Raw genomic sequence first — 19,459 nt, forward strand, 5'->3', positions numbered from 1 at the left:
TCAGACAGCTACTAGTCTGAAATGATATAGGGTCTCCTGTTTGAATTGGGGGCTGGACTAGAAGACCTCTAAGGTCCCTTCCGGCTCTATTCTATTCTGATTGATTTCTCTCCAATACAATACAAACAATACAAAATACAATTGCAGCCTAAAAGACCAAAATAAATGTTGATGCATTCAGTCTTAGGGCTGAAGGTTTTTTTTGCAGTAGTCTTTGACTTATGATCATTCCTTTAACAACCATTCAAGGTTACAACGGTGCTGAAAAAGTGAGTTACGGTTGTTTCTTGCACATACAACCATTATAGCCTCCCTGCGATCCCACGATCAAAATGCGGGTTTTTGACAACCCGTATGTACGGTATTTACAAAGTTTACAAGTTCCTGCATCATGTAATCACCATCTGTGTTCATCCCAAGGGCTTCCAACAAGCACAGCTCAGGGGGGAAGTCAGAGTAAGGAGCCCGTAATTTGCTTAGTGAACACAGCAAAAAAAGTCATAAAATTGGGCATGACTCACTTAAAAAACGTATTGCTTAGTGACAGAAATTCCTGTCCCAGTTGTGGCTATATCGCAAGGGCTACCTATAGCTATTGCCACTGCTTTGCCTGGGAACAGCAAGAAACTTAGCATCTTCTCTGAAGATGTCCCAAAGATGCTTTCTCAAAAGGCAACTGGACTTTGTTTTTCCTTGAAAACGTGTCGCTCCTCATCCAAGAAACTTCTTCAGTTCTGACTTCAGTTCTTTGTCTTCTCTGGAGACTCACCTTGGATGATGACAGTTAATCTTCTCAAGGCATCTGTTCCTCCTCCTCCTCTTCCTCCTCCTCCTCCTTCTCCTTACATTTTTCTCAAGGCCAACTTTGCATATTGAAACTCGTGATTCTAAAATCTAAAATGATAGTTTCCCCCCACCCCACCCCCCAAAAAACACCCCTTCCTCAGATTTGCAACTGATGAAGGTCAAACATTTTTTAATGCCCGAAAGCTTGGAGGCCAAAGTAGATATTTGTATTCACCTGCTCGCACAACCTTCTTCTTGCCGCAACTAGTGGCTCTCTAATGTTTTCCTTTTTTTTTGTTCTTTGAGATCAACAGATTTTTGAGCTAACTCTATTCTGAGGCTGGAAACACAGTCCCAGACTGAGGAGTTTTCTCGAAACATTTTCATCCTCAATATGAATTGCTCCCACAAGCACTGTTTTGAGTCTTCTTCTGTTTGGAAGAAATTTGCGGAGGGTGGCGTGGAAGCAGAGTAAGTCCTGCAGGTTTGAGAAGCTCTCCTGCACCGCCTTTCAGGGCACAAATGCAAATGTTAAATTTCTTTGACCCTCACACAGTGAAGAGCAATTTCAGGATTCGTGCTGTGCATTCAACAGAAGGTTGCTTAAATAACCTCCCACTGTTTTATTTCCAGCTACCAACCTTTTCCCTCTTCTGATTGTAAAAAGAACCCTGTTGTCTTTCTGAACTGGAAATTAAAGGGGAGCGTTCGGTTCCTAGGAATACAGGTACTCCTCGGCTTAATGACCACAACCGAGCCCAGAATTTCTGTTGTTAAGTGAGTCAGCTGTTATGTCGGTTTTGCCCCACTTTATGACCTTCCTTGGCAGAGTTGTTAAGCGAATCACTGCGGTTGTTAAGTTAGTAGCATGTCTGACTTTGCTTGTTAGAAGGTCGCAGAAGGGGATCACCTGAACCCGGGACACTGCGACCATCATAAATATGAGTCCGTTGCCAAGCGTCTGAATCTTGATCACCTGACCGTGGGGATGCTGCAACGGTCGTGTGAAAAACGGTCATAAGTCTTTTTTCTTCTTCCCGGTGCTGTTGTAACTTTGAACTGTTGTAAGTCAAGGAGAGCTGCAAGGAGTGAAAGGGTAGGAGACATCAAGTCTATGAGACGCCTGGACCACCTTCCACATCGATACATACGTGGCCTTTTGCACTTGAATGAATAAAAATAATAATAATAATAAAAAAAAACAAAAAAACCCCAAGTAGATAACAATAGACCACAGAGGTTTTCATAGCTGTTGAGACTCAGTGGAAAAGCTGTTAGGCATAGATACCCAATTCTCCTCCCGCTTGATCAGCTTCTCAACCTCCTTTCTCTTGACTCTGATTCCGGCAGCGTGGAGTCCTCTGATGTGAACTGGAAGAAGAAGAAAAGTGGGGGCATTAAAGTCATCTGCCAATCAGATGTGAGGGATTTCTCGGCCATGGCTTTCATCACTGATCATGTGAATTCTTTGATTGACCAGTGGTTTCCTGGTAAGAGTGATCTGCGCGTCATTTCTGCTAAAATGGGGATGAAGTGGCCCAAGTTTGAAATAGGTCTGTGGAGATTCTCAGTTATCCAGGTCATGGTTGTCCCGAAGGTGCTTTTTCAAAAGGTCGCTGGACTTTCTTGGTTCAGTCAGTTCTGAAGAAGTGTTGTGATTCAGGGTCAGCCTGTGGGTTCGGCAGTTGGGTCGGACGACTCAGAGGAGGAGGAGGGGGGTGTTGAAGAGCTTGCTGAGGGGGTTGGACAGCTTGATGAGAGCCCTCAGCCAGGCCCCTCCCACCTGGTCACGACGCAGACCCAGCTGTGTGAGCCTGACAGCGTGGATGAAGATGACCCACAGCTGGCCCTGTTCAAGGACGCCCGACGCAGGAGACAGTCAATCAGGAGTAAACAGAGGAAGGCAATGGGGCACCTCGGAAGGAGGCAGAGAGAAGCCACGCCCTGAACTGTATAAAAGGGGAATGCGTGGGAGGGCTGGTTTGCTGAAGGCAACCGCTTGATTAGTTCCTGTTTCATGGTTGGTGTCTTGTTTGCTCTGTTTTATGTTAATAAATGTGGCAGGCTTAGTTCCAGCCTCTTGCCATTTGTAAAGGGGTTGTCCCTGCCTTTTCTGCAGGGCCGGTAGCAGGCTGGTACAGAACAAGAAGCTTCTTGGATGAGAAATAAAACGTCTTCAAGGGAAAACAAAAACAATCCAGTTGCCTTTTGAAAAATCACCTTTGGGAACTGAAATAGCATGTTATTCTTAGGGATGTAGCACCCTGGCTGATCATATTACAGGAAACCATGATGTGATTTGATCTGTTTTGGCTTATTGTACTGAATGAATCCATTCATCCATCCATCCATTCATTCATTCATTCATTCATTCATTCATTCCATCATTCATTCACCTATCTGCCCTCTTAATAATGAGATAAAAACATAAAATATAACAAAACAATACAAACATATCATATCAGAGATAGTCATACTTAAAAATCCCTACGGTAATCACATAAACTATTTAAATAATCTCACTTAATTTTCTGGCCCAATACCTGTGAGAAGAGCCAGGTGTCCAACAGACATTATGGATACTATATTATGAATATAAGCCATAATTTGTGGCTTACATTTTGGTATGAAGCTAGCTAATCCGTTATTATTTATTTAAGAAGCCATAACTCAACATGGTTCAACCCCACTATCAGGTGGTTTACTTCAACTATAAATTTGTAAAGATTGCATTGGCTGCTTCAGAATGGTTTGTGAAAAATGCACCAACGTTTTCATCTTGTGTCGTATTAACATGATTGCTCACTTAAAAAGTTCATAAACTTGAGGATGGTAAATTTAATGCAAAGTGTGTGCGTGCCTGCGTGCCTCTGATCATGCACTCAAAAAGAACTAAAAAAAATATATATCCCGAAATGCATTTTGAAGACGCATTTCCTCCTTTTCCGAAATGTCAGTTATGAAATATGCATGCATCGTTGAAAATCAAAGAATACTGTGTTTTTAATTTCAGAACGTTGTCTTTCTTTGCGTGCAGATTCAGATCATTTAACATCCTCAGTAAATTGATTCATCAACTAATCATCCTATTACTCCATTAATTAGGTTAACACTTTGATCATTTCTGAACGTTGGTAAAGCATGAAAAAGAAGAAAGGAATGGCATTTTGAAAACTAAATTCAAATTCTGATCAGAATATGTTTGGGATGTTTAAACCGATAAAGAAGCTAAGTACTAAAAATGCAGAACAAAGAGTTTAATCATTGATTTCATGATTAGATGCTTCTGGCAACAGCCTGTTGAAAAAGAAGGAAAATATGCTGAGGATTTTCTGTACTGTTAGCTTTGAAGACTCAGTCTTGCCTCCAGATACCAGTTGCAAGGAAACATCAGCAATAGCAATAGCACTTAGACTTATATACCGCTTCAAAGTGCTTTACAGCCCTCTCTAAGCAGTTTACAAAGTCAGCATATTGCCCCCAGCAATCTGGGTCCTCATTTTACTGTCCTGGGAAGGTGGAAAAGCTGAGTCAACCTTGAGCTGGTCAGGATCGAACTCCTGGCAGTGAGCAGTGCATTAGCCTGCAATACTGCATTCTAACCACTGTGCCACTGTGGCTCATGTAGTAATAGAGGAATATTCATTCATCTCCTTGCAAAGCATCCCATAAATATGTGGTTAGCTCTACTGTGCTATACCGATTGGAGGACCAGGATGGATCTTGGTTTTGATTTGTCAGAACTCTTCTTGGATTTTACTGTCAAGAAGCACAATCAGAAGCCCAGGGCTATCCGTCATACCCAGAAGCCTCGGGTAATCTTCTTAGAGCCCTGACAACAATTACAAACCAAATTTGTTTTCGGCTTTTGAGGGCCAGAAGGAGAAAATAATTGTATGAACTATATTAACTAATTCAATACCATATAACATCAATTAAGTGAAATCAAATTTTGCTTTTGCTTTGAGTCATGAGACTTTGGGGGACGTGGTCCCTGGCACACCACATCAAATGCAAATTATGGTTTTTAACTTGAAAAAAGTTGCACAGCTTGATTTTAAAAAAATAAGGCCTGAGATGGATGATTTTGATAAATAGGTCCTTAAGCTGTCATCTTTAACTCTTCCCTGCCAGTTTAAGTTCCTAGGATTTAGAATTTCCTACAAGTGAATGTGTTATTAAGTAAGTAGTGTTTCTAGCAAAGCCTGCAGGAGGAGAGTTTCCATTGCAGTGGCCTTTTCGGACCTTGAAAAGAATTTGGCAGGGAAGCTGGTACCTCTGCAGGGCGGGTTTGAATTTTCTGGCAGCAGGACTTAGAAACCCAGGGCAGGTGCAAAAATTAGGAGACCATCAGCTTTTTTTTTTTTTACTTTTACCTTTTCATAAACTGGAAAAAAAATGCCAGATTGCTTCTGATTTTTGGATACCATAGACTATGGCTGTCTTCCTACACTTCCAGTTCTAGCACAGGATCTTATGTGGATTTAAGTGCAGATTTCAACTACCTTGTCTCTGCAATTCCCATTGCACATACCTCTGATATCCATCATTCTGAGCAGTCCCTGGAAGTTCTATGGACTTGAATGATCCGTGTGTATTTTTCAATTAATTATGGAGAATCCATGCAGAGAACTGTTCCACGATACGGGTTCCTGTTCTGTCCTACTAACTCTTCATCTCCATGTTGAGTTCTGGAAATTATCTCTTCAAAGAGATATCTCCAGTAGGAATGATTTGCATTCAGTGGTGGGATTCAGACAGTTCGCACCAGTTTGGCAGAACCGACAGCTAATTTTTTTGTTGCCCAGGCCCAGAATGGCCTTCCGGAAGCAGCATCCACACAGAAAATCAGTTGTTCACATATTTGAATCCCACCTCTGTTTCCATTATTAGAGCCCGTCTACAAGGGAGATAGCCAGTTAAGGGAGCTGTGGTGGCATAGTGGTTAGAATGCAGTATTGCAGGTTAATCCACTGCTCACTGCCAGGAGTTTGATCCCAACCGGCTCAAGGTTGACTCAGCCTTCCATCCTTCCAAGGTCGGTAAAATGAGGATCCAGATTGTTGGGGGCAATATGCCAACTCTGAAAACCACTTAGGGAGGACTGTAGAGCACTGTGAAGTGGTATATAAGTCTAAGTGCTAAATGCTATTGCTATTAAGAAGTTTGATGTATAAATAAATAAATCATGTTTTTCCAGCCCTCACCGCCACAGAGAGTGATGGGACTCTACTGATGGAGCAATATGTACCTTGCCCCGTCTGTTCAGCCACAAAGCCCCAGGATGGAGAAGACAGCCCAAACAAAGAAGACGGACAGTACTTCAATATGGAAGACTGTTTTCTCACTGCCATTGAGCAGGACTATATCACCTGTGCCCTGCATACAGATGTACCTGTCCCTTTACAGGAGTTGGTCCCTGAACTTTTCATGACGGACTTTCCAGCCAGGTAATAAGGAACTCCCATTCTTTCCCCCAAAATTATAGATTTCTGAGTTTCATTCCCTGAGCTATGAAAAGATGTAACCCTCTTTTTTCAATCACCTACTTTGAACAAGAATACCAATTTGGGTGAAGTTCGCAGCAAATTGCTTACATTTCTGCCTACTTTAGTCTACCCCAGCAGGCTGTTCTAGCCTGGTGTTCTTCAGATATGTTAGAAATTCAACTTCCAGGATTCCCACAAGAAGAATTTGGGGAGTTGCATTTTTAATACAGTTAGAACAATTAATCATTGGAACTGTTTGCCACCAGAAGTTGTGGATGCTCCATCACTGGAGGTTTTCAAGAAGAGGCTGGATAGCCATTTGTTTGGAATGGTATAGAGTCTTCTGCTTGAGCAGGGGTTGGACTAGACCAGGGGTAGGCAACCTTGGCTCTTTTATGACTCATGGACTTCAACTCCCAGAATTCCTGAAGAATTCTGGGAGTTGAAGTCCATGAGTCATAAAAGAGCCAAGGTTGCCTACCCCTGGACTAGACCATCTTGATAACGTCCCTTCCAACTCTGTTATTCTGTTAACACATTGAGTGGTATCAAGTTGATTTAGCTATCCTTAATAATGGGTAGCTTGGCCACGGCTTTCCCACCTGTCCAAGTGGTAGATGACCACCTGAAATTGTTATCAAACTGCAGTTTTTAGGGTGATAGAAGATGTCAAAAAGCTCACCTACCGGTGACACCAAGCAGGTTTTTTGTCGGCAGTTCAGAATTGACTTTCATTTCTTTCTGGGATTTTTTTTTAAAATTTCACAGTCCATCTGACAACCTGGGAGTTCCTAGTGGTGTCCTAATCTAGCCCTAGCCGCATCTAACCCAGCTTAGTTTTTTTTGGCATCAGCCCCCAAAATGGATGAAAATAATAACCATGCAGTGAGCGATGTTTTTCATTACATCTAAATAGAAATGAAATTAAATCTCATATTATTTTCATCCTAGCCCCCTCACTATTTGGGCCGTGTGTGGGGGGGGGGAAGGATCTTCTGAAAACTTTCTAAAGTCCAGGCGTGAAGCTCAACCTGGAGAAAGTTATGCCTCTCTGATGTAAACAGACATGCTGTCCCAGGAAAAACCGGTGAAAAAGCCGTCACTCATAAAGCACCAACTTGTGCCCACCAAAAATGTTTCCTTGGTTTTCTACTGGTGGAATCTCCCCTACCTCTGCTTTGAAGTGACGCTATCCATTAAAAAAAAACCCAATACATTATCTGCTGCCAATAAAGCAGCCTGTCTATCAAAGATGATAATTACAAAATATGTTCTCTGCTTGATTATCTTCTAGTCAGCAGATGGCTGGAGAGAGAAAAAAAGACTCATCTTTGCCAAGGAAGTGGGCACTGTCTGTTCTGGGAGATTAGGAAAAGGAGAAACGGGTGATCTTAAATCCTGACTTGCATTTACCGGAGTTGCTTAATAATCTCATTTCTCTCTTTGCTTTATTCGGTATGCTTGGCAGATTATTCTTGGAAAATAGCAAACTGGAATACGTAGAAAATGAAAACAGTATCCTCGGCCAAGGAGGAAGTGGAACGGTTATATATCGGGCACAATATCAAGGGAAACCGGTAGCGGTCAAGCGTTTTCAGATTAAAAAATACAAGATCTCTGCCAATTCAGCAGCAGGTAATGAGCCCAAAGTTAAGCAGTGTAGAAGTGTGGGGTTTTTTTTCTCCTTCCACATATAGGCAAATGTTGTGCCTCTTTCCAGGATCAGGAGGATTTGTTTAAATATAGCCTTTAGAGCAGGGGTCTCCAACCTTGGCAACTTGAAGACTTGTGGATTTCAGCTCCCAGAATTCCTCTGGATGAGGAACTCTGGGAGTTGAAATCCACAAGTCTTCAAGTTGCCAAAGTTGGGGAGCCCCTGCTTTAGAGCTTATCTAGAAACTATCTCCGTTAAGAGAACGAGGGATACACGTGTTGGCTGCCGGAGCCCAGTTTATGGAAACAGGCAAATCGGAGTTAAAAGCAGATACCTCCAACTTGCTTGCTGCAGATGAGAAACAAGAAGAAAGATGTGGTGTGGAGGTATGGATAGGGGGAAAAATGGTTTTGAATGCAGAGAATTTGTGAAAGAATCTCAAAAACCTCCTGTGATGAAGCACCCACAACTTCTGAAGGCATGCTGTTCCACTGATTAACAGTGAGAACAATTAACCAGTGGAACAGCTTGCCTCCCGAAGTTGTAAGTGCTCCATTACTGGAGATTTTTAAGAGACTGGACAGTCATCTGTCTGGAATACATAAGATCTCCTGCTTGAGCAGGGGCTTAGACTAGAAGACCTTCAAGATCCCTTCCAGCTCCATTCTGATTGACTGATTGATTGATGGATGGATGAATGGATGGATGGATGGATGGATGGATGTGTGGGTGGGTGGATGGATTGATTTGTGGTTCTGCTGGGCTGAAGCTTTCTTCTGCAGACCTCTCTTCTGTTCTTATTTGGTTTTCACAAAGACAATTGATGAAGTCATCTTGACTCACATCTTGCCTTCCTCCTCACTTGTGTATTAAAAGCGTCTGAGTATAACTAAAATGCAGAATGCTAGACTGTCTCTGTTATATCTCAGAGTAGTGCATTGCAACATGGGCAACAATTATGAGTTGACCACTGCTTGCAAATTCCTCCTGCAAAAGTAACTCTTGGCCACCAGCTTGCAAGAGTCATTTGGACATCCTCTGTGAGAATGCAGGATTTCATGGGCTTGGGATATGATCCAAGAGGGTGTATCTTATATACACATCTGTTTCTCTTTGCTTAGACACCATGCTGAGGCATCTACAGTCAATGGATGCCATGAAGAGCTTCTCGGAGTTCCGCCAGGAGGCCAGCATACTCCACTCACTGCAGTACCCATGTGTGGTCTCCTTGATTGGGATCAGCATCCACCCGCTCAGCTTAGCCTTAGAATTGGCTCCTTTGGGCAGCCTGACCACTGTACTGTCAGAAAACTCTAAAGGTAAAAGAAATAACTTCTGTCCAGTCATGTCCACTTTGGGGTCTTTAGCCAAAAAATTGTACTTTCAGATTTGCAAGATTCTATCAATGTAGCTTTGTAATAAAGTAGAATTAGTTCATCTAGTTGGCAGTCATATCTGGTTTACCCTTGGAGGTCAACACCAATAATACAGGTCACAAAGTACAATCTTCCTGTCTCCTATACGGCCCAAGAAACTAGGGAGAGTCCCTTATGAGCTTCTTGCCCAACCCATTATCCAGCTGTGGGCTGTGCTATCTCTTATCTGACCAAAGAGAGAAGCAACCTGAAACTTCCTGACAGTGAGGACAATCAACCAGTGGAACAGCTTGCCTCCAGAAATTGTGGGCACTCCATCACTGGAGGTTGTTAAGAAGAGGCTAGACAGTCACTTTCTGAGATGGTATAGGTTCTTCTGCTTGAGTGGGGGACTGGACTAGAAGACCTCCAAGGTCCCTTCCAATTCTATTCTATTCTATTCTATTCTATTCTATTCTATTCTATTCTATTCTATTCTATTCTATTCTATTCTATTCTATTCTATTCTATTCTTATTTTCATTCCCTATCCTATCCTATCCTATCCTATCCTATCCTATCCTATCCTATCCTATCCTATCCTATCCTATCCTTATGTGACCATTCCCTTGGCAGCATCTCTTCAGCCATTCTCCTAAGGTATTCCCCACATACCTTTGCGCCCCTGGAGGAAGAAGAGGACATCCGTACAGCTGACAATCTGAGGGCCTTTTCTCCCATCCTTTGCTCTAGGGGCTTCCTTTGTTCCCTTGGGACCCATGCTGACCTTCAAGATCGCCTATCAGATTGCAGCAGGCCTGGCCTACCTTCACAAGAAGAAGATCATTTTCTGCGACTTGAAATCCGACAACATCCTCGTGTGGTCTTTAGACGTAAAGGAAAGCGTCAACATCAAACTATCTGACTACGGGATTTCTCGGCAGTCCTTCCACGAAGGAGCTTTGGGGGTGGAGGGCACCCCCGGCTATCAGGCTCCAGAGATACGACCTCGCATTGTCTACGATGAAAAGGTACGTGAGAGAAAGCTGCCGCGCCATTCAAACTAAGTTCAGGGCTCATACATTAGCCAGAATCAAGATTCGATTTCCCATCAACACAGCAACAAGCGAAGCTATAGGTTCTTGACTGATCGATCTTTTTTGCAAGCTGCTTTTTATCAAAGATATTTCTTGTCCCCCAACTTAAACATTAGGACACCTCGACATACGAAAGTGAGGGTGAAGGTTCGTCCTCCGAGCTTGTGGGTTGGTTTCTGAATATTTTGTTACCAGGCTAGGTAACATCTTCAGCGGAGTTTAGAGGATCCCTGTGTCGGTGTTCTTCTGTTTATAAGGGCTTCAGGTGTGGGTGTCTCAAGCAAGGGTCTTGTGATGGGTCAGGTGTGAGTCATCAGTGAAGGGCTTGTGGTGGGTCTTGTGATGGGGAGGTTGCATCCGGTGAGGGCCATTGGGAGGGGAATTGCTGTTTGCGGGGGCCTTGTGCGGCTTGGTTGACGATTGGTGCCGTCTCTGGTAAGCCGTGCAGTTGAACGTACAAAAGTGCAGTTTGGTCCGACTTAGATTCCATTCACTTTTAAATGGGATTTGCCTCCGTTTCATGTGGAGGTGTGACAGAGTGCTTTCCCCCAGTGTCTCTTAATTTTGCATCTTAATTGCATCTTTTTCCCCTATTAGTTTTTTTCCCCTCCTTTGCACTGATTGTTATTTCCAGGCTTTGGAAATAAAAGGAAAGCCAAAACGGGATTTCTAAAAGAAAACGGAAGCAAGCTGGTGAAACACAAGTCCCACAGTCGCATGCAGGTTGAGGCTGGGATGAGGAAGCTCTGCAGAGCTGATGCTCATTTCCTTGCTTTCCCCACTGCCGGGGCTCTGAATCGTAGTTTCTCTCTCTCTCTCTGGCCTAGGTGGACATGTTTTCGTACGGAATGGTGTTGTATGAGCTGCTATCGGGGCAACGTCCCACCCTGGGGCAGCATCAGCTGCAAATTTCAAAGAAACTCTCCAAGGGGATTCGGCCTGTCCTGGGCCAGGCAGAGGAAGTGCAGTTCCACCGGCTACAGGCTCTCATGATGGAGTGTTGGGACACCAAACCTGAAAAGGTACAAGAGGATTGTCGGTGTGTAGGTGGAGATGTCCGATCTCATTCTGAGCTGACGAAACGTAAAGAACTCAGCTTGGCCAGCATCCTATATCTAACCGTGGCCAACTGGGTGCTCAGGGGAAACCCTATAAAGAAAAGATACGGGAGATGGAATCTTCCTGAACGTGAATACTGGACTCCAAGATTCTTTGAGACCAAAAATACAGGGAGTCCTCAATTTACAACAGTTTTGTTTAGTGACCATTTGAAGTTACGACAGCATTGGAAAAAAAGTGGCTTATGACCGTTTTTCACACTTACGGCCCATGATCACGTGATCAGAATTCAGATGCTTGGCAACTGACATGTACTTATGACGGCTGCCCTGTCCCGGTGATCACCCTTTGCCAACCTTCTGACAAGCAAAGTCAATGGGGAAGCCAGATTCACTTAACAACCATGTCACTAGCTTCATAACTGGAGGGATTGCCTTAACAACTGTGGCAAGGAAGGTTGTAAAAATGGGACAAAACTCACTTAACCAATGTTTCCTTTAGCAACAGAAAATTTGGGCTCAATTGTGGTCGTAAGTCAAGGACTACCTGCAGAGCATAACAAGTTGGGGATCCCAAAAATTAGCCTCGTCCAGGTTAAAGTTATCCATGTATGTCAGATAAAAAAATCCCATTGTCTCAGTCAACTATTTGAGTGAGACCCTGCAATTGTGGTTCAGTATATCTGCAAGGCGTTGAGTTACAGAAAGCTAATTTTAATCCATTTTTTGTCGATTGTCGCTACCATGCTCACATTGTCACTTAGCGGATGCTTCGGCTCGATCGTTGCATAAGATGGGTGCACACGTCAGGCTAAATAATGCGTTTCTTTAAACTATGGTTTATTGGGCAAGCCGCAGCCTTGATGGCTTAGCATTTTGGGTAAATCCAGTCTATAAAATCTAAATAGTGATCGGTAGATTTTTATGTAAACTTTGTTCTTCAAGTCTAACCTTTCTTTTATACAGCGGCCCCTAGCCATTTCGGTCATAGGGCAAATGAAAAGTCCGTCGTTTGCCACATTCATGTACTGGTTGCCATGTGGGAAACAGTCCATCTTCTCTTCTGAAGGACAGGACCACACCGTAGTATTCTGGGATGAAAAAGAAGATACCAGGTATGTATGTATGTATGTATGTATGTATGTATGTATTTATTTATTTATTTATTTATTTATTTATTTATTTATTTATTTAAAAAGAACTTTCCTTATGTTCTCTGCAATGTAAATAGATAGTTTGTTCAGTATTTCTGTTAATAGCTGTTGATAATGAATCTGTCCTCAAAAACTGTGTAAAGTTTTTCCTTCACCCTCTTTCTTATCCCAAACGCTGTGATCTGTGGGGTCTTTGGTGCTCTCTGAGCTTAGAAGTTTTCTTGCAGACATTTCATAACCAGACTGTGTAACATCATCAGCTCACCACTGAAGTTACCTGGTTGGGTAATGAAACATCTGCAAGAAAACCCTCAAGCTCAGAGAGCACCAAGGACCCCACAATTCAAACCTTCTGTGACTAGAAATATTTTCTTCTGCTGGGTACCTGTGATTTGTTTTGTTCAGACTGAAAATGATAATCGGTTAGGCTATATTGCCTGTAGGTCCTGAAGAACATGGCCTTCAGTTTGCTGGCTGGGAATTACGGGTATTATTTCCCCACCCATATGGAAGGCACCCTATGGAGGGTAGCTGATGCAATATCTTGAGATCTGTTGGGTGGCCCAAATAGGAAAGAAATCGATGGTCCATTTGGTCTCATTAATAGACGACGTCTACAAAAACTCGCCACGGCCAACTTGCCACGGGACAAGACTTGCATTAATATCGAAGAAATGGTGGAACAGAATCATTAAATAAAGGATGCAAAAAGAGGGACACAATGAAATGCGAACGACAAAAGTTAAAATAATTTTAAATAATTAAATTGAATTGTTGAATTGTCCCATGGCAAGTTGGTTGTGGAGAGTTGTCCCATTCCGTAATAGAAGAACATGATCTATTGGGCCATAAGAAAAAGAACCATTTGGGTTTTCAGTTTGAACCTTCCATGTTTGGCAACTTATAGTATCCATGCTTTCCTCAAAAGGGTTTCTTAACCTTCTATAAGTTCCTTACAAATGCCCTGTGAATGTGCTAATAAAATGACTGTTATATATTGACCAGGTTGAGAATAATGGATTACTCATTTTCAAAAGGTTTCAACAATCCCCATTCTTCATTGTTTCGTGGTGCTTGGGTTTGTGTGTTTTTCATGCAGGGCAGAAAAACCAAAAGAGCACATCTGATTCAAATCTTTAGTTGCATAGTGTCTTTTTTGTCTCCAGTCTTTTAAAGATGTCCAGTATTCAGTGATTAAATTTATGAGTTCTTTGCGGTTTCCCCCTGCAAACACAAACAGAATCATCTTGTGGGTTGGTGGAAAAACAAGTTCTTTGTTCCTCTTTGGATAAGTTCTGCTCAGACATCATTTGAAGATGGATCTACGAACATTAGGGATAAACTTCGCATTGGGTTACATACATAAATTGTGGGCATGGAAAATGTGCAGCAGGACACGAATCAGAGTTGGGGAAGTGCAGAACTTCAGCACACAACGTTAGATTTGCTGGGCCAGGAAAACAAAGATTTGGTGCTCACACTGGGGCAAAAAAAAGAAAGAAAAAGAAAGAAAAAGGAAAAGGAAAAAAGAGAAAAGACTGGACAGCCACCTATTTGAAATGATATAGGGTTCTTCTGCTTAAGCAGCGGGTTGGACTAGAAGATCTTCAAGATCCCTTCCAGCTCTGTTCTAATTGATTTTTTAAAAATGATAAAAAACACAAATAATAATGAAAAGGCACTAAGAAGGCTAAAGGCTAAGATTGCCTTAGTCCAGTGCTACTAGATGTACATATGTACTGTATATGAATTTTGATTCCACAATAAAATCTAATACAAACTGAACTTAAAGAAAAGAAATTGGAATAAAAAGTGCAAGCAAAAAGAAATGAAAGAAAAAGAAAAGTAAGAATAATAAAGATATTGTGTTATCTATGTATTGTCTCTGTTATCTCTATCTCTGTCTGTTCGTCTGTCTGTCTGTATATCTATCATCATCTTATTTATCTATCATCTATCGACTTCCAAACTTCATCAAAAATATAAACAAATTTGCTTTCTAAAGTTATATACATTCATCTTTTCGTCCCATAGCCCACCTGTTATCCATAAACAAATCTGTAAAATATCATCTTTTTCAGTCTGAAAGTCCCTAGGTATTTTCATTTTAAATTTTACAGCCTCAGCTAGTTTCTTTTGCAGATCCTGTTTTTGTATCCACAGTTATCTTGCTAAATTAAATGTCCTCCCTCTTCTGTCCAAAGTCAGGGAACTGTGTTCTTATATCAGGAGGAGGACCATAGGAACTGGTGTGCATGATGGTTAGGGAATGGGCTAGGATAGGGAGAACCAAATTTAAGATTATCCTCAGGTATAAAAGTCCACTGAGCCATGTGGCCTTATTTTAGCGCAACGTACGTCACATATGTAGTCTATGACGAGAGGTATTTTTTAGGGAAAAAAATCAAACCCACACAGAGTTGTGATTTTTCTTTGCCTCCCACTGATGCTGTCCTGCTGGTGATGCTGCCTTTTGATTTCATTCCCCTTCCTGATTCCAGGAACTACACTATAGTAAATACAGAGAAAGGATTTATAGAGGTTTCCAAAATGAGTTGTCCAGGAATGAAGCTATGCTGCCAGTTGAAACTTCAGAATTCTCTTTGGACTGCAACAGAGGTATGTCTCATCCCCAAGTCTTCTTCAATTTGAACAGTATCATAAGGATTGGATAAGGGACGCGGTGGCTCAGTGGGTTAGGACGCTGAGCTTGTCGCTCAGAAGATCGGCAGTTTGGCGGGTCGAATCCCGAGTGCCGCGTAGCAGAGTGAGCGCCTGTTACTCGTCCCAGCTTCTGCCAACCTAGCAGTTCGAAAGCACGTAAAAATGCAAGTAGAAAAATAGGGACCACTACGGTGGGAAAGGTAACAGCGTTCCATGCACCTTTGGCGTCTAGTCATGCCGGCCACATGACCACGGAGACATCCTCGGACAAGTGCTGGCTCTTCAGCTTTGAAATGGAGATGAGCACCGGCCCCTAGAGTTGGAAATGACTAGCACGCATGTGCGGGGGAACCTTTACCTTTACCTTATAAGGATTGGAGAGCTTTGGCCATGAAAGTTGCTAAACCTCTTCTCAGGTTGGTCAGACATAGAATATAGAATCACAAGGCTGGAAAGACTTTGAAGGTCCTCTAGTCCAATCCCCTGCTCAAAGCAGGAGACTTTATACCATCCCAGTCTATTTGTCCAGTCTGTTTTTTAAAACCTCCAGTGATGGAGCACCCACCACTCCTGGAGGAAAGCTGTTCCATTGTTCCATTGTTTTCACTGTCAGACAATTTCCCTGTATTTCTAGGCTGGATCTCTCTTCAGTAAGCTTCCAGGTGTTACTTCTTGTCCTGCCCCTCTGGTGCTTTGGAGAATAAGTCAATACCCTTTTCTCGGTGACAGTACGATTAGAAACCACTGGAGCCAAGGTTTCAAATGAGTAGCTTACATTCCATGTCACTTTTCTCCCTACATTCACTTCTTGACAAGAGATGGTAAAGGAAAATAAAAATGGCGACTGCAATTTAAGAAATGGACACCCAGGAAGCCCAAAGATGCTTTTTACGAGGCAACTAGATTTTTTTTTTTGTTTGTTTTTATTCGAAGACATTTTGCTTCTTATCCAAAAAGCTTCTTCAGCTCTGGCAGCTCCATTCCACACCATCCAGTCAGAGCTGAAGAAGCTTCTTGGATGAAAAACAAGATGTCTTCAAAGAAAAACAGGAAAGTCCAGTTGCCTTGTGAAAAAGCACCTTTGGGACAACTATGATCTGGACGATGGAGAATCTCCATAGATACACAGGAAGCTTTATCATTAAAGTTTTGATTTTGTCCATATTGAGATAGATAATTCTCCTTTTCTCTCTCTCTCTCTCCCTCTTTCAAATGATGTCTCCATATTTTCATCCTTGGGAAAGGGGGCAGCGGAAACACTATTGAAATCTGATTTCTTTTTCATCTCCTGCAGGACCAGAAGATTTATATATATAGTTTACAAGGAATGTGTCCTCTGAAGGTCCCGCAGAAAGGCATAGACACCCCAGCTGTTGTCACCTGTTTTCTTGCAGTGCCTTTGATGAGAAAGGTAAAGCAAAAGAGATTTCAAACACAAGGTGCTCATAACTTCCAAGCACACCCAAAATCAAATGTGAATGTTGTTCTTCATTTTTGTCTGAGAGTAGCTGAAGACACCGGGACAGTTGTCCATTTAATGGCAGAATTAAAGCAATACCTCCACCTGCTGCTAGGTTGAGGAATTAATTACTAAGCCCCCTGTTTCAGTGCTGTTCATTTATCTCAGACATAAATTTTGAAATTAAGTCAGGGCAAGATTTGAGGGTGGTGCTAGATGTGGGCATGGCATAATGGAGCTGTAGACTACTAAGATATTGTACTGTTGGAATGAATCCATAAGTCACAGGGTAAGATTCTTTTAAGCATATTTCTACAAATAATAATCAAGACTTTATTTATTTGTTTGTTTATATCCCACCTTTATTATTACTCAAGGCGGCAGATATATTCCCTCTCCTATTTTCCCTACAACAACCCTGTGAGGTTGGGTTGGGTTGAGAAAGGGGACTGGTCCAGGTCACTCAGCTGAACTTTCATGGCTAAGGTGGGACTTGAACTGACAATCTCTTGCTTTCTAATGCTTTCTGGTGCCTTAACCACTAGACCGAACTAGTTCTTCTCTTTGCCTGCTTTGATTATCTGTACTCTTTGCTCACTTTGGCCAGATATTATTACTTTGACAAAGCCTCTAGATGTCCTAGTTTGCTGTTGCACCAAGAGAAGAGTATAACGCATCTCCTGCACAACTGCTCAAACCTTGATCGACATGATTATACAATAAAAGGTTTCTCTTTGGATTGGCTATGTGGGTTTACTCAAAAAACAAACTCTGTAATACTGTATCTGATAAAGGGTATCCTTAATCGCTTTGCCACGCTCGGGATTTGACAGTTAAATCTTGATGAATGAAAAATGTAATTCTTGATGGAGGCTCAAATTGCTCCACTTTAGAAGTTGCATTCCTTCAGCTTTATAATACATGACATGGCCAGCCTTAGTTTACCAAATTATCAACAGAATCATTTTTTTTTTACCTTCATCATCTATTAGTACTGGCCACTTGGTTTTATAGTTTTATAATTTATGTTTTTTGTAGTTCTGAGTTTTATTGTTGTGAGTTACCCAGAGTTGTTGTTGTTTTTTTTAAGTTGGGCAGCCATACAACCTAAGTGTCACTTTTCCTACTAATTCTCATATCCTCTACCTCAGTCAGTGACTGAATTTGCAGTCAGTGTAACTCCCCCGGACCTTACTAAGCAAACAGTCTACTCTAGTCTTTCTTTTGTTAGTTCAGCAACCATGACTAGAATTAGGAAAAGAAAAAAGAGATTTTGACACTCCGCTTTCATTTCTCCTTTTTCTCCAAAATTATTCTTAAAGGCATCTTTGGAACAATATCTTACTGTAAAATAGTTTTGGAACTAAAAAAGTTTGATCAGCTGGACTTTGCTAGGAATGTTAAAGCTGTTTAAACACAGCTTTGTTTTCCTGTATGGATCATGCAGAGGTGGGTGGAATATGTGGAAATTCTGCCTCAAAGGTAATTATTTTTCCACTCCAGATCTTACAACTGTGTGTTTTCTTTCTCCTATCTTCACCGGGAATTTGTCACCGAGCTTTTATACGGAGGCTCATGGATTATTTTTCTAATCAGAGGCTACCATCTTTTCATACCTTTTATTCATTTTAGCTAACTGGTGGGTATTTTAAACTCCTTTTTAGCAAGATAGATTGTTCTCTCAAAGAATTTTACATTAGTTAGTGAAAGAGCAAGGAGAGCATTATTTAAAGATATATTGAAATGATAGCACTATAATGATACATAGCAAGATTAATTACTTGCTATATAATGCTTGGTTATATCCTGATTGTACAAATACACCATGAAAGTGAAGATTAGTCAAATTCAAGCTTCCTTTTAGCTTTCATTTCAATTCTAATTCCTTGATTTCCATCTTTTTTTTTCTGTACAACAGTCCAAATTTGTTTGCCATGTCCAAAGTTCATACAATGAAATTTAACTTTAATAGATTGAGAGAGTGCCTATTATTAAAGGTAAAGGTAAAGGTTCCCCCGCACATGTGTGCTAGTCATGTCCAACTCTAGGGGCCGGTGCTCATCTCCATTTCAAAGCCGAAGAGCCAGCGCTTGTCCGAGGACGTCTCTGTGTTCATGTGGCCGGCATGACTAGACGCCAAAGGCTCACGAAACGCTGTTACCTTCCCACCGGAGTGGTCCCTATTTTTCTACTTTCATTTTTTACATGCTTTCGAACTGCTAGGTTGGCAGAAGCTTGGACGAGTAACAGGCGCTCACTCTGTTATGCGGCACTCGGGATTCGACCCGCCAAACTGCCAACCTTCTGATCGACAAGCTCAGCGTCCTAACCCACTGAGTCACTGCGTCCCTTACCTATTATTACTGATTGTTTAATTGGAAGAGTATAGCATCTGCCAAGTTGTCATTATGCAAATAGCCTCATTTTGAATCATTTGTGTAACTGCATCATTACAAAAATTATGGACATGCAAGGACAATATTATTCCTTGCCTCCAGACCCATCGTCCTCATGATCCTGAGTTGATAAAAAGACACAATGTTCATCAGATTGTTCACAAATGATACTCTTCAGACAGTTTTTTTTCTTCACAGTATATTTGGATACTAGCAGATAGAAAAAGGTTACAGGTAGTCCTCAAATTATAACAGTTTGTTTAGTGACCGATTGAAGTTACAACAGCCCTGAAAAAAGTGACTTATGGCCATTGTTAAAGACCCCCACCCACCTACTTCAGGGTCTGT

The 19,459-nt window shown here is 41.8% G+C and overlaps 1 protein-coding gene across 1 annotated transcript in view; it reads left to right on the forward strand.

Moving 5' to 3' along the window:
* Window positions 1–19,459, forward strand: part of LRRK1 (leucine rich repeat kinase 1) — an 81,915-nt gene that overhangs the window by 52,722 nt on the left and 9,734 nt on the right. Inside the window, exons 23-31 of the mRNA XM_081337547.1 lie at window positions 2,137–2,276; window positions 5,987–6,236; window positions 7,744–7,910; window positions 9,051–9,248; window positions 10,037–10,314; window positions 11,208–11,402; window positions 12,405–12,553; window positions 15,094–15,211; window positions 16,551–16,667. Coding sequence (XP_081193673.1) covers window positions 2,137–2,276; window positions 5,987–6,236; window positions 7,744–7,910; window positions 9,051–9,248; window positions 10,037–10,314; window positions 11,208–11,402; window positions 12,405–12,553; window positions 15,094–15,211; window positions 16,551–16,667 — 1,612 coding nt within the window. The remainder of the gene's footprint in view (window positions 1–2,136; window positions 2,277–5,986; window positions 6,237–7,743; window positions 7,911–9,050; window positions 9,249–10,036; window positions 10,315–11,207; window positions 11,403–12,404; window positions 12,554–15,093; window positions 15,212–16,550; window positions 16,668–19,459) is intronic.

The sequence above is a fragment of the Vipera berus genome, assembly GCF_964194415.1.
Source record: "Vipera berus genome assembly, chromosome: 12".
NCBI lineage: Eukaryota > Metazoa > Chordata > Lepidosauria > Squamata > Viperidae > Vipera > Vipera berus.